The 14,080-nt window shown below is 41.9% G+C and overlaps 1 protein-coding gene and 1 pseudogene across 8 annotated transcripts in view; both read right to left on the minus strand.

The window, feature by feature from the left end:
* Positions 1–14,080, minus strand: part of KMT2A (lysine methyltransferase 2A) — a 76,231-nt gene that overhangs the window by 35,131 nt on the left and 27,020 nt on the right. For 5 of the 8 annotated variants that reach the window (XM_060017870.1, XM_060017869.1, XM_060017868.1 and 2 more), the window contains 8 exons: positions 8,977–11,630; positions 7,477–7,654; positions 6,178–6,412; positions 4,251–4,315; positions 3,443–3,820; positions 2,842–2,915; positions 1,729–1,860; positions 1,040–1,153 (listed from right to left, as the gene is read on the minus strand). In XM_060017870.1, the coding sequence (XP_059873853.1) occupies positions 1,040–1,153; positions 1,729–1,860; positions 2,842–2,915; positions 3,443–3,820; positions 4,251–4,315; positions 6,178–6,412; positions 7,477–7,654; positions 8,977–11,630 (3,830 nt within the window). The remainder of the gene's footprint in view (positions 1–1,039; positions 1,154–1,728; positions 1,861–2,841; positions 2,916–3,442; positions 3,821–4,250; positions 4,316–6,177; positions 6,413–7,476; positions 7,655–8,976; positions 11,631–14,080) is intronic. The other 3 variants (XM_060017871.1, XM_060017872.1, XM_060017873.1) reach the window with 3 other exon arrangements.
* LOC132429491 (small ribosomal subunit protein uS8-like) lies at positions 1,772–2,574 on the minus strand (annotated as a pseudogene).

Here is a 14,080-nt window from a genome sequence, read left to right on the forward strand (position 1 = left end):
ACATTTTTCCAAACCAAAATGCGATCATGCTTTTTACATACTATTTTGTGACCTGCTCTTTTAACTCAGTGATGTGTCATGGACATCTTTCCATGTCAATATGAATCTATATTATCATCTTTAGGACTTCATATGTGCCATTATACGCATGTCCTATAATTACTTTAACCGAAGTACCAGCCCCTTATTGATGACTTTTCGGGTTGTCTCCAATTTTTTATTATCATAAATACTGAAATAAACCCTTCTGTTTATTATATATATACAAATATTTATACATATAGAAGGGTTTATTATATACATACATGTATACAAACATACATACACATATAATTTATCTAATTATATCCTCAAGATAAATGCCTGGAGTGCAATTGCTGGGTTAGAGGGTATACCCATTTTAAAGATAAATACATACTTCCAAACAATCTTCTCAGAAAGACTGTAACTAATTTAGATTTCCAGAAACAGAAAGTCTCCATTTCCACTTGATCCTTTTTATCATGCTTTAATTTACAGCGTTTGGTAATCGGAAGGCTTCACGCTCCCCTCCCACCATGTATTTACTTCTCGTTTTGTGAATTATATACTCCTGCCCTTAGACTATTTTTTTTACTGAGTGTTTTCCTTTTTCTTATTAATTGCTAAGAGCTCTTTATAGACAAGGAAGTTTTGCTATTCAACATAAAACAACTAACTATCAACAGCATATCTCTTTTTCTAGAAAAACATTATTTCTTCCATGTTTGGACATCTAGCAAAAAATCAGAACTCTACTAATGAGTGAATTTAAGAGATGAAACTATTAAACTTTTCACACTCAATAACTGCTACTCTGAAAAAAAAAAACCTGCTACTCTAATAAAAAGCAGACTCCTTCCTGAAATTTCTAAAAAACTTCAAAGCATTGCATTTGCAGGTTTCAACAGGATATAGTGCCTGCTATATACCAACAAAACAGAATAGAATGATTTCTTTCATCACAGCAAAATAATCTATCAGTATACTGTCTGGGGTACCAAGAAGCAGGATATCTTACCTCTACATGCCCACTACTGGCACAGAGAAAGCAAACCACCCTGGGTGTTATAGGAACAGAGGTCAAGATTCCTAAGCCTCCCATCTCCCACACATTTTCTGCTTCACAATCCTCCTGCGGAGAGAGAGGAAAAGATAATTTTGACAGTTTTACGACACAACGCTGCACTGAAAAAACGCTGCATTGAAAATAAGGACGAAAAGCATAAAATTAGAGTGACACCAGAATGTCGAGAATATTTCATCTCAATGAGTTCAAAATAACTGCCGCTTTAAAAATTTTAAATCTCAGACACAAACTCTTAAAAGGCTCACCTGTTAACTACAATGCAAAGATTTACTGGGATTGAATTTCCCTTAGAGTTTTGCTGATTCAAGCGATCATCATGGTTTGATAATACCTATGTGAAAGAAGCACTTCCTCAGATACTGTTCTCATCTAAAAGCACTTTACAGCTCAGGATGGGCAGGACTGGCTCCGTGCCTCTGTACTTCAGTCAGTTCACAGACTAACCTGGTAACACCGACCGGAGTTCTCACACACCTGAACCCATCTATTAATGGCAGTCTTCATTCGTCCGCCCCGCCCCCCGAATGAATTTCCTCTCTTTCAACACCTTTGGTAACATCATTTTCTCGATTTAAAGTCCACAACACTCAATATACTCCGTGGTCACTGAACACTTTTACCTTAAAGTCCACTCTGATCCTGTGGACTCCATCTGCTGGGACTTTTTGCTTTGAACTATTGCCATTGGAAAGAGTGCTGAGGATGTTCAAAGTGCCTGCATTCTCCTGCTTATTGACTGGAGGTGGTTTTTCCTATGGGGATAGAAGATGGATAAAGAACAAATCCACACCCTGCCTGCCTTCACTCTTGCAACAGCAACAGATAATAATGCAAATGACAAATCTTAACAGATCTGGAAAACATGTTTCCAATATAAGTATCCTAGAGAAACAGACAAGTAATCTTCAGGAGAATTTTTTTTTTCCATTGAAGCATTTTATTGGCACGTATGTATTTATACCCCTAGAAAACACATCCCAGGCTTTTCCCTCCTGCGTGTCTTCATCTTGCTTCCTCGTGGTCCACGATGCCAGCTGAGGTTGTCAGTACAATGAAACCACACTGACCAGATGGGAGCAGGTTATTCTGCCATTTTTCTAGATCTTGGAGTTGCACACATCAAATCTGGGGCTGATCACTCCACACTTGTGTAACCTGCCTATGAGATTCAAAACAATTTTCCCAGCTCTGTGATCGTCAATGATTTCAGATTTGCCAATGTAACCATGCTTCATCATCACAGTTTGAAACTGGATAGTAACTCTGGAACACGACTTAATAAGAACCTGGCATGTGTCTCTCTTTTCAGCATTGCTGATGCTCTCGAGAGCATCAGCCTGGACGTGCATGCACACCACTATGGGGGCACAGAAAGAACTGGAAAAGTCTTTAAGACCTCTCTCTCCACATAATAAAAATAGTGAGCGATTGTTATAGACAAATACTGCTAACGGACGTTGAGGGGGAAAAAATTATACTCATCAGCCTGCAGCATAAGCATAAGCATGTGGGGCTACAAAGAAGGGGAAAACAACAACGGGAAAAAAAAGAAAAAAAGGGAAGTGAGCTAAAGCCTAAACCTGAAGTTTGCTAATTTTAAGAAATTCCACTGCCATCTACACAGAAGCAGAAATGCAGTTTCACTCAATCACGTAAATGTCAAGGATAAGGCTATTTCCCTACAGAATAGAACACATCTTTGACAAATGGCAGGGAAACAAATCTTTCCTCACCTTTTCTTTAGGCTTTTGTTTTACAGGAATACTGGGGCGAGGAGCCACTTTTTTCTGCTTGCTTTGCTCTGGACCTAAAGAATTCAAAATAAACTGCCGTCAGATGCCACTAAATTGACAGTTAATGCTAAATAGCAATGATGACTCTAGCACTGATTGGCCTGCAAAGAAAGGGGCATTAGAAAAAACAAAAAACCATTTAAACTCTAGGCTTTGAATAGGAAATTAAGACAGTATCTCCAACTTAACTGGTTTTTGCTTCTATTTCTTTATTATTATATAACAGTTAAAAGAGAGCTAATTGGAACTTCCCTGGTGGTCCAGTGGTTAATACTCCACGCTCCCAATGCAGAGGGCCCGGGTTTGATCCGTAGTCAGGGAACTAGATCCCGCATGCATGCCGCAACTAAAAGATCCCTTGGGCCACAACTAAGACCCGGCGCAGCCAAAAAAAAAATTAAATAAATATTTAAAAGAGAGCTAGTTTTCTTGTATCAAAGACTTAACAATATACATTTCAGGTTTCCAAATGCTGTTTAAGATGTCAGTGTCCTGTGCTGGTACTTCCGGTTCAGCAGCTCTTCCTGCTGTCCTCACTCACCTGACTCTGGAGGTGGAGGCTGCTTTTTCTTGGGCTCACTAGGAGTGGTCTTGGGGACTTCTTTTCTCGGTGGTGCTGTGCTGGGGGGCTGTAGGGGGATGGCTGGTGCCGGCTGGGAGACCTGCTTGCTGGACTTCCTGGAAGAGGGCGTGGCCACTTGTTTGGCCTCAGCTCCTGGGGTGGAGGCATTCCCTTCCTCACTCTTGTCCTCCGGAGGCTTCCGCGGAGGTGGCTCACTGTTGCTTTTCTTGGGGGCGGGATCCTCTCTTGCTGACGGGGTAGACTTCTGACTAGAGTCCGCCAAGCTCTTCACAACACTGCTCTCTTTGCTCTCTTTCTTTTCACTGGTCTTAGACTTTTTCTCTTTCTTCTTCACAGCTGGGGGTGGGGGGGAAATGCAAGATTATTTTTCTGTGAGAAAATTTTATTTAAAATATAAGTATAGGAATGTAACAATCTTAGTCTCAGTTTCCTACAGCTAAAGTTGACACTGGAAGACTCAAGAAAGTTAATGCCAAGTTGGCAAGTGAAACAGGTATACTCTTATTACTCTAGGAAATGAAATATAATGTAATTTTTTGTATGAATTAAAAGAAATTTTTCTTATGGAAATATTCAAACATACTCCAAGGTGAAGGGAAGAGTAAAATGAACACTCATGTACCTATCACCCAGCTTCAACAACCAACAGCTCCCTGGGAAACAGCAGTACTTGAAAAAAGGCTAGTATTCTCTTTACACTAGATGTACACAACTATACGACATTAAAGCAGGAAGCATTTGGGGGAAGATCTTTTGACAACACTACCTTTTGCTTGCTTCTGAAGGTAGGCTTTGGAAGGCATCCATTGTAGATTCTGACATTTTCTCATCCTAGAATAATAAGGGATACCATAAAGTAAACTTCATTTAGGAGAGAAGCAATTGAAGCACGTATTAATTCGTCTGCAAGAATCCGTGAACCTTGGGCTTCCCTGGTGGCGCAGTGGTTAAGAACCCACCTGCCAATGCAGCGGACACACGTTAGAGCCCTGGTCCGGGAATATCCCACATGCCGCGGAGCAACTAAGCCCGAGCACCACAACTACTGAGCCCGCGCTCTAGAGCCCACAAGCCACAACTACTGAAGCCCGCGCGCCTAGAGCCTGTGCTCCTCAACAAGAGAAGCCACTGCAATGAGAAGCCCCTGCACCGTGACAGAGTAGCCCCCACTCACCACAACTAGAGAATGCCTGCGCGCAGCAACAAAGACCCAACGCAGCCAAAAATAAATTAATTAATTAATTTAAAAAAATAAAAAAAGAATCCATGAACCTTTACTCAGGTTCATTTTGAGAGTTGAAAAAAGGACTGCTCATTATTTAAATTCAAGCCTTTAAATCCTTTGATCAACAATTTCACCTATCTTGAGGATCTAAAAGGAGCAAATATCAAATTATTTTTGAAATGGGACTCAAATGTCTTGCAACCCAGTACTGACTAGCGCCACACACAAAACGATCAGTCGTTACTTCTCGCAGTCAAATCAGTTCTGCTCCCTTATGAGATTATTATTCATATAGTAATCTGAATACAAAATGGACTAAAATTACCCGAGTCCTTTGTCTGCCACTACAATGCTACAGGTCTATCTCAGGGCTTTGAGAGATATTTCTATCCTCAGTTTATTGAAACTCAAAACTTAATTTGAAGTTTAATATTGAACTGAATCCACTGCAACCCCTAAATTTAGTGCCATTTTATCTTGCTATCATGTACATTTTTTTGCTGTTCTGTGAATTGTCTCACTTCTTTCCACTAATGGGACTGAGACAAGATTCTTGCTTAAGGCCAGACTAAACCAAAGCACAGAACTTCTCTGTCTCCTAGAAACTGTCTCCCCTTAAGTAAGTAATGCAGCATTTCTCCCAATTATGTTTTATATAAGTCACTTTCATGTTATTCGTTCATTCAGCAAACATCTACGGATAATATCCATTCCTGGTGCCAGGCACTTGATGAGATACTCAACCACCAAAATTTATTTATGCAATTCTCTTGATCCACTTTAAACAAATTATCCCAGAGAGTAGAAAGTGCATCCACAAACTGACTAGAAAAAGGGAAAAAAGGTAGAGTAATCAAAACTTCCAGGGAATTCCCTGGCGGTCCAGTGGTTAGGACTCGGCGCTTTCACTGCCGTGGCCCGGGTTCGATTCCTGGTTGGGGAACTAAGATTCCGCAAGTAGCGTGCGGGGTGGGGGAAGACTTTCATAGGCATGAAAATATGCTGAGAGTTAGCGAGTGGAGAGACTTATATCACCAATATTTCCTGAATGCCATAAAGATAAAGGTAATTTCAGTTGACCTGATAAATAGCAGGCCTAAACTCATTGGTGATTAAGTAGAAACCCTCCAGAGTTGCACTGATATGGCAGCTCTAGACACACGTGGCTATGTGAATTCAAAATTACAGGGAGTTCCTCAGTCACACCAACCATGTTTCAGGTGCTAAACAGCCATATGGCTAATGGCTACCACACCGACCTGAGCAGATACAGAACATTCACAGCGCTGCACCTGAGGATTTCTGATTTAAGCACAGCCCAAACCCAGCACAGCCCAAAATCCAAGCGTACAACTCATCTTGCAACTTGAGGTGACTTGGTACAACCACACTGGGCATTCGGGCGCATTTTCTCTGTGACAAGCGGGACAGTGGCTGAGACCAGCCCCCCAGAGAGACGCGCACTCACTTGCAGCACTGCTTCTTTATGTTGCGGCCACCAAACTTGGGCTTGTCCAAGCAGTTAGTGCACACACCACAGTCCTCAGGCACCTGGCAGCCGGGACACTGTCCACACCGCCTTGACCGCCGTCCCTTCTTTACTGGAGGTTCCTGCGGCGCCTTGTTTCTGGTGACGGGTTTAATTGGTTTGATGGGCGGAGCAAGAGGTTCGGCGTCTTCTGAGCCAGCAATCGATGACTTGTCTGTTAAAGAAATGTGGCATTAGCTCTGACAGAGTATCTGGCTCCTTCCTGGGAGCAGAGGGGAGATTCTCAAAATCTACTGATGTTAGTATATACATTCAAACGTTGTTTTAATTGAAACTCCAAAAATCAAATTCATTACAATAAAAATATTCATATGCAGAACAGAGAGCCTGTTTTAAATAATTAAATGTTTAAAAATGCCTATAACTTGCAGTTTGATGAAAGCAGAAATCCAAACAATGAAAACAAAATACAGTGTAACCGAAAGTCAAGAACATGAATTGAGGGAGTTCCCTGGTGACCTAGTTGTTAGGATTTGGCACTTTCACTGCAGGGGCCCGGGTTCGATCCCTGGTTGGGGAACATCCTGAAAGCCACGCAGCGTGGCCAAAATACAAAAAATAATTAATTAATGGTTTTAAAAAAAGAAAATATGATTACAAAAAAGAAAGGAAAGAAAGCATTAAAAAAAAAAAAAAGAATATGAATTGAATGCTTCTGAAGACTCTCTAAACCTCTAAATTTCATCTGAGCAGTCACCCATGAGAACGTGCCTCACAGACCTGAAACCACAGGGCCCCCAGCTGCTGTGCTCTGAAATCCAGGGGTACAGAGGCCACAATTACCACAGAGGTTGCTCTCAGGCAGTGACAAGCATGGCAGGGATACTAGGGTAGGCCTGTTCCAGGGAGACACGAGACTCCTCTGACAGTCAATGTTTGCTCAAGGGCTCCCTGACAGCCTTGCCGAGCTTTCTCACACTGCACGGCATCCAGGAAGATTCTGCCCAGCCTTCCTTCCCACTCTCCTTCACTAGGATCAGACTTACAGAGCAGTCTGACAGCTCTCCCAGCCCTTCCTGACTCCCTCCCCATTTTCTCTCTCAGGCATTTCCTCTAATAACACCCTTACACATTTAATCCCCCCACCCTCCGCCATCTGGTTTTTGGAGGACCCAGCCTAACATATAATGCTATGAAGAGCCTACTGGGCACTCCCAGGATGATCAGCAAACAAACCCAGTGTCTGCTCAGACCTCAAGGTTGACATCCCCGACCTACCATCATTTCCCATGGAAGACAAAATCTTTTCTCGTTCTTCCCAAGGTAAGGCACTCAGGGTGGGCATGTCATCAGGAAACACAGCTCGTTTTCGGCCAAGGGCAACAGCAGCTCTTCTGCAGACGTGTTTAATCCGGGGTCCTCGCACAGAGGTCTCCGATGAGTCACTTTCTTGACCCTGAGGAGGAGGCAAGCCAAAAACAAACAATAACAACCATATGCGTTGAAAATATAATTGAATGAAGCCAAGGTATAGTTGATTAACTTATAGATTCAACACATACAACTCTAGTTATTCCCAGCTGATAGGCCATATCAATATATAGAAATCATCTACTTCTAAAATTGGCAGACAAGGATTCTAATCAAAAAACAGAAATCAGCTAAGCTTCTATTCCCAATTATACTACTTCTTTAAAATTTTCCTCAAAAAAAAAATCAAGCTGCCAGTCTGCATTATCAAGAAGCTCATTCTCGTGTAAACTGGGCTTACCGAGCCACAGACTATTTCTTGTATTTCCCTGATCAACAGAGAAGTAGGGGGAAATAACCTATACATGGAAGTATAAAAGGCCACGGCTCCAAACAGAAATGTCTCACACTTTGAAGAGCCACGGCTCCTACCACTAGGAGGTTAACCAAAAACATCCAAAATGGTGTCGGAAATAAGTCTCATCATATTCCTGCTAGACCTCTCAACTGGCAGAATTACTAAATGTAAATGTGGCCCTACGCTGAATAACATTAAAACCTAAGTTTGTGGTCATCTTAACCTAACTTGACATGTTGGTATAAACACGCATCTACTACATGACGATGTTTAAAAACAATCTAAAGATTGGCAGGTTTTCTCAGAAAAGACCAGTGCCTAGCTCGCTTTGTTAATTAAAAAAAAGAGGAAAAAAAAGCTCTTCTTTACAAAAATCTGTTTGTCATCATCTTAACTAACTGAATTGTACAGCTTTTCTGTATCACAACTTGAGGCTAAGTGCTTCTCATATGTATTCTGCAGATACCTATTTTCTATTGGTCTGATCACTCACAGCTCAGAGGAAGAGATTCCCCCCGTCCCTGTTTCCTATAGGAAACAACAGTAAAACAATCTGACTGCAAAAATGCATCTTCAAAATTAAGTCACAGATTCCATTACACCAAACCCATTAAGTACAAAACAACTCAGCGTTCAGGGTAATGTGGCCCCACGTACCTTTCAGTCTTGGTTCACCGCTTTCCTACACGTACCAGTCCAGCTATCCCCGTTCCTCAAGTATGCTTTATACTTTTCTATCTCTACCCTACACTGTTTCCTCTCCTTAAAAATTTCTCCCCTATCATTTTCTACCTATCAAAATCCTACCCGTCCGTAAAGGACCACTGCGAATGCCACCATCTTTTCCTGATTCCCATACCTGGATCTAACTGAAACACTCAGCCTAAAACTTGCTCCTAGACGGGGCTCGAGAAACTGTTGATTTTAATGGGCAAGATGGAAAAGAGTACCTGTGCTTTGGGCTGGTCAGTTTGTTTAAGACTCTTACTCTTCTCAATCTTGCAGAGCTGGGCTTTGGCCTTTTTTAGGAGGCTGGCAACCCTCTTGTCAGTCATTGGAAGCTTGTCTGCCTGAGCCAACATGGAGCCTATGGAGGAAGTGGAATGTTTAACAGTGCTAGATGAAGGAGTGGAAAGGCAGAGGGTTTTCTCCTTCTCCAGGGATGGGGCAGTTGGGCCGAGGTCCAAGTTGGTTTTTTCCAGATTTCCTCTCCCTTTCTTTATAAGTATTTTGGTTTTGACAGCTGTTGTATCCCCAAGAGTCACAGAAGCAATATCAGTCCCAGAATCAAGTGATGAAGACTTCTTCCGCCCGGTTGCTTTTTTGGCAGAAGATGAAGTGGCCACATCTTCACCAACAACCTTCTCTTTGGAAACCCTACCCACAGGATACAAAGCAGAGCTACTCTGAATTTCTGATCCCTTTTTCCTTTTCTCTTTCCTGGACTCCCGCTTATTCTCTTTCTCTCTCTCCCGGTCTCTCTCTCTACTCTTGTCCTTCTCCACGCTCTTGTCAGCATCTCGCTCTTTGGACAGCTCCTCAGGGGCTTTGTCTTTATTTCTCCCTCTCTCAGTCTGAGAGCCTGGGGTAAACCAAGGGAAGAGAGGAGTGGGACTACTGGACGAAAATGGCTCTGCCGGAGCACTAGTCTGCTTCCTTGGTCTCTGGTTTTTCTCTGCAGATTCCCCAGACTGAGTCAGGGAGTGAGAAGGAAAAGTAAAAGTTGGGTTTAAGGCACTAGTGGCAAGAGGACTAACAGAAATGCTTAACGAGGAAGAGACAGAAGACGGTGGGGTGAGAGGTGACAGCTCAGAAGTGCTAAGCCTTCCACTTCTTGTCCTCATGGAGTGAGAAGGAGATCTTGGTTCCGATCGAATAGGGCTAAACACTTTTCTTTTCCTTTTCCTGTTAGATACTCCTGAAGAAGATGTTCCAGCAGAAGTTCGATTACTAGGCAAGGTTACAGACTCAAATATCCTAGAGTGAGCCTCACTTGGAGTAAATCGTGGAGCTCTCAGAAGAGGGCTCCTTTTGTGCATATCAAACCTTGTTCCAGAATGGAGTGGCGAAAACAATCGGGCTGAAGCAGCAGTACCAGATGTAGAAAACCCGGACGCGAAGCCGACATCCTCAGGAGTCAGTGGAGGGGGGCGGAAATTATCAAATATTGGTTTGCGAATAAGACCTTCTTTGGCATACTTTGCTGAGGAAAAGTACTGTGGCTCTGACCTAGAGTGCTTTAAAGAAGTCCACCTAAATGTCGGTTCTCGCAAAATAGATTTTCGCTTCCCTTGCATGGGAGCGGCAGAAGTAGGCAAAAATGGTGATGCTAAAGGGATGGTTGGAGGCATGAGCCAAGGTGTGTGGTCAGAGATACTGGAGGCTGGCTGCAGCGGGGGCGGTGGAGTAAGCAGGGGTGGAGGTGGCGAGGAAGAGGTCTGCTGCTGGGGGGCACTTTGTAGGGTGGACAACTTTTTCGTCGTTCTAGATCCAAAACTTCTCTCTGACACTGAATACCTTCTGCTTCTCCTGTCATTACTATCGTTTTCTGGGGACTGGGAAATAGGCAGTGGAGTGTGAACTTCGGGGGTATCGCTCCGCTCTTCAGGAAGTACCTGAATCTCCTCAGAGGCCTGAGAATCTGTGGAGGTATCAACACTGGGGCTACTGGACCGGGAGGAGTCTGAAGACATCTGAGAGGAGTGCTGAGAAGCTGCACTTGATTTTTCGGAAGATCCACAGGACGTGGCACTGAATCTACTATTCGGTGTAGACTCTAGTCGGGCAATTTTAATTGGAGGGTCATAATCCTCATCCTCTATGAACCGCCGAGGAGTTTTAATGATCCTCGAGGAGATGGCACTGACAACAGGCATAATGAACTGTCGGATGTTTTTGACCTGTGTCTTCACCTTTCTTCCTTGCAGCTGAGCTGCTTCTTTCTCAATTTTCTTTTGAGCCCCCTTTTTTGCCCTCTGCAAGAGCTGCTTAGCAATTGTTGCATCTGTCCTTTTAGAAGAAGGAATAATCCTAACCGGCTTAATCCTTCGAGGGCTTTGTCTGACTACTGTCTTATCTTCTTTTGTGAGTGGAGGTGTTCCTTCCTTGTCTTTCCGGACCTTCTGGGGCTTTTCCAGTTCAGAGTTAATGAGGAGACCTGAAGGGGTCTTTATCCTTTCTGTTGATGGAGGCCTTCCTCGCCGGCGTACAATCTGTACCCCCTTCCTTCCTATTTGAAGCTTCCCTGTCTTAAACTTTGACTTGAGAGGAGAGAGTTTACCTGCTCTTAATTTTTTAATCTTTGTGGCTTGCTGAAATGTAGCAGAAGGTGTTCGTTTCATTTTCTTCAGGCTATCTTCTTTGTTTCCCTTTGGTAACTCTGAAATGTCCTTTCCATGCGTTATTTTGAGTTTTACTCCAGGGAAGGTGGGAGGTCTTCCTCTCTTCTTTTCTATACTTTTAGAATCTTTCTTCTTGATCTTATCTCCAGATTTGGTCTCTGATTTATTTAGAGGGGAGAACACAGATGGGTCTGAGAGGAGAGCTGAATTTCGGTCAGAGCCACTTCTAGGTCTCCCGCGAGGTTTTCGAGGACTAGTTTTAACTGTGTATAGAAATTAAACAATGAAGAGCATATATTTAGCTTTGTAGTTTAGGTCTTAACTAAGCTGAATATAATTTAGCACAAGCCATTCTGTACTGAACTCTACCTGGGTCTAATCAGTCAATAAAACATCTTAATTGTGCTTAGTTTCTTTTCACCAAAAACCTGCCTCAAAGAAATCAAGTAAATAACATCCTACCTAAAAGAACACTTAACTACCTTTTTGATAGAAAAACTAAGATAATAAGAGGTTTTCAACTGAGCAATTAATATATAAAACTAATTTTCCTACAACTTTGGGTGAACAAGAAGGTTTTTTCTGAATTAAAAAAAGGTGTGTTTTAAAAAAATCTGTATGAGCTTTTCCATATCGTAGCCACCAAGAGTTAATATCTGAGAACACATTTATAGTAAGTCATCCCATTTTTTAAACTCAGAATTTTGGCTTTAATAAATCTGAACAAGGTGCTCTTCAGTCAACAACATACCAACTCCTATAGGCTACAATAATATACCAACTCCTATAGGCAGCTCAGCTCCCTATATTTTCAATCTGCTTTGCCAAAGTAAGTTTAAAAAGTTTCACTGGGGCTTCCCTGGTGGCGCAGTGGTTGAGAGTCCGCCTGCCGATGCAGGGGACGCGGGTTCGTGCCCCGGTCCGGGAAGATCCCACATGCCGTGGAGCGGCTGGGCCCGTGAGCCACGGCCGCTGAGCCTGCGCGTCCGGGGCCTGTGCTCCGCAACGGGAGAGGCCACAACAGTGAGAGGCCCACGTACCGAAAAAAAAAAAAAAAAAGTTTCACTGAAAAGAAAAACATTCATTCATGAGACATCAGAATAAGATCACTGAACTCAGTGGTAGGTGAACTAATCAGTGAAATGACATGAGATGTCCATTAATCTATTCCCCTACCTACAGGTTCTTGAACTAGTTAGTCTCAAATTACAAAAAAGATTTAACCATAATTGATGTCAAGAGCAAACTGACAATTTAAATCAGATTTCTTCCATTCTAAATAAAAGGAATTTGCCAACTTATAAATCAGCTCAATTTGCTGCTTATCAAGAGACTTCAGAAAAACCACTGTTTTCTAAAAGTCTCTTTTTTTGTTTTTCTTTTTTGGCCATGCTGCACAGCTTGTGGGATCTCAGTTCCCTGACCGGGGATTGAACCCAGGCCCCAGCACTGAAAGCAGTGAAAGCCTGCAATCCTAACCACTAGACCACCTGGGAACTCCCTAAAATTCTTTGTATAGTCTGTACTTTCTTTTCTTTTTAAAGATGTATTCTTTGTTATTGAAGTATAATTGACATACAATACGTATTAGTTCCAGGTGTACAACATAGTGATTTGATTTATATACACCACAGCTTGATCACCACATATAGTCTGTACTTTCTAAATGTATTATGAGTTGCCTCCTCTATCATATCATCTCTTCTCTCGTGACTTTTGAGTGCTTTATATGACTCAACATTCTTCTGAGATTAAAACCTCCCCTAAGAGGCACCAGAAGAGATTTATGCCATTATGATGAACATTTTAGACTATGGAACCAGCTTTCTAACAGAACAGAAATCAACAAAGGTCTTATTGTTGAGCTTTCTAAATATAAATGCTTTCCTCACCAATTAACTTGAAACCTCTCTTAACAGATTAAGATTCACAAATCTGTTCTCAATATATACTGATTACAACAAAAGTAATGGACTAGAAGACAGCAGAGAAACAGTTTCATTTCTTAATAAAGTATACACAGATGGTTTAAAAAAACAAACAAAAAACAACATTTAAGGTACACTGACAGCCAAGAAACAAACTTGAGGAAACCATCAAGAAAGGGTTGTGAATTAACAAAATAAACTCCTACCCAGAAGTACATCACAAGATTCCTTACAATCTTGGTAGACTTGAAGCTGGCTACTCATAGGTCTTTATTAATTCTGAAAACCTCTTCTATCCATCTTTTAAAAAAAGCTCTTGGTGGACAGGGAGAAAAAGCAGAATAGAGAAGAGTCCTGCTCTGCTAACTTCCATAATCCACAACACATTCAAAGAACTCACAAATCAGTCAGAAGTAAACTGCTCATCATGTCTTTTCTGGGCCTCATTTTATTATCTATAAATGAAGGGTTAGACCAGACAATCTCTAACATCACCTGATACGAAGTTTTAAGATTTCATCACATCTTAAAGAGAATATTGCTACTGTCTAAATGGCACAGATACTGGAATACTACTGGCTAAGTCCTCTCAGCTAGAATGGCAATACCACCACCACTTGGGAAAGGAAAAATTGTCAACTTATGTGTTTGAGTTAGATTACTATATAATATATGATGACTCAAATGAAATGCAAATGCTAACAAACATCACAAACTATGTCAAGGACCAAAAGCACAGCTAACAACATCATATTTAACTAGACTGTCTATGCACATAAAATCAA

The sequence above is a fragment of the Delphinus delphis genome, chromosome 8 (genome assembly GCF_949987515.2).
Source record: "Delphinus delphis chromosome 8, mDelDel1.2, whole genome shotgun sequence".
Taxonomy (NCBI): domain Eukaryota; kingdom Metazoa; phylum Chordata; class Mammalia; order Artiodactyla; family Delphinidae; genus Delphinus; species Delphinus delphis.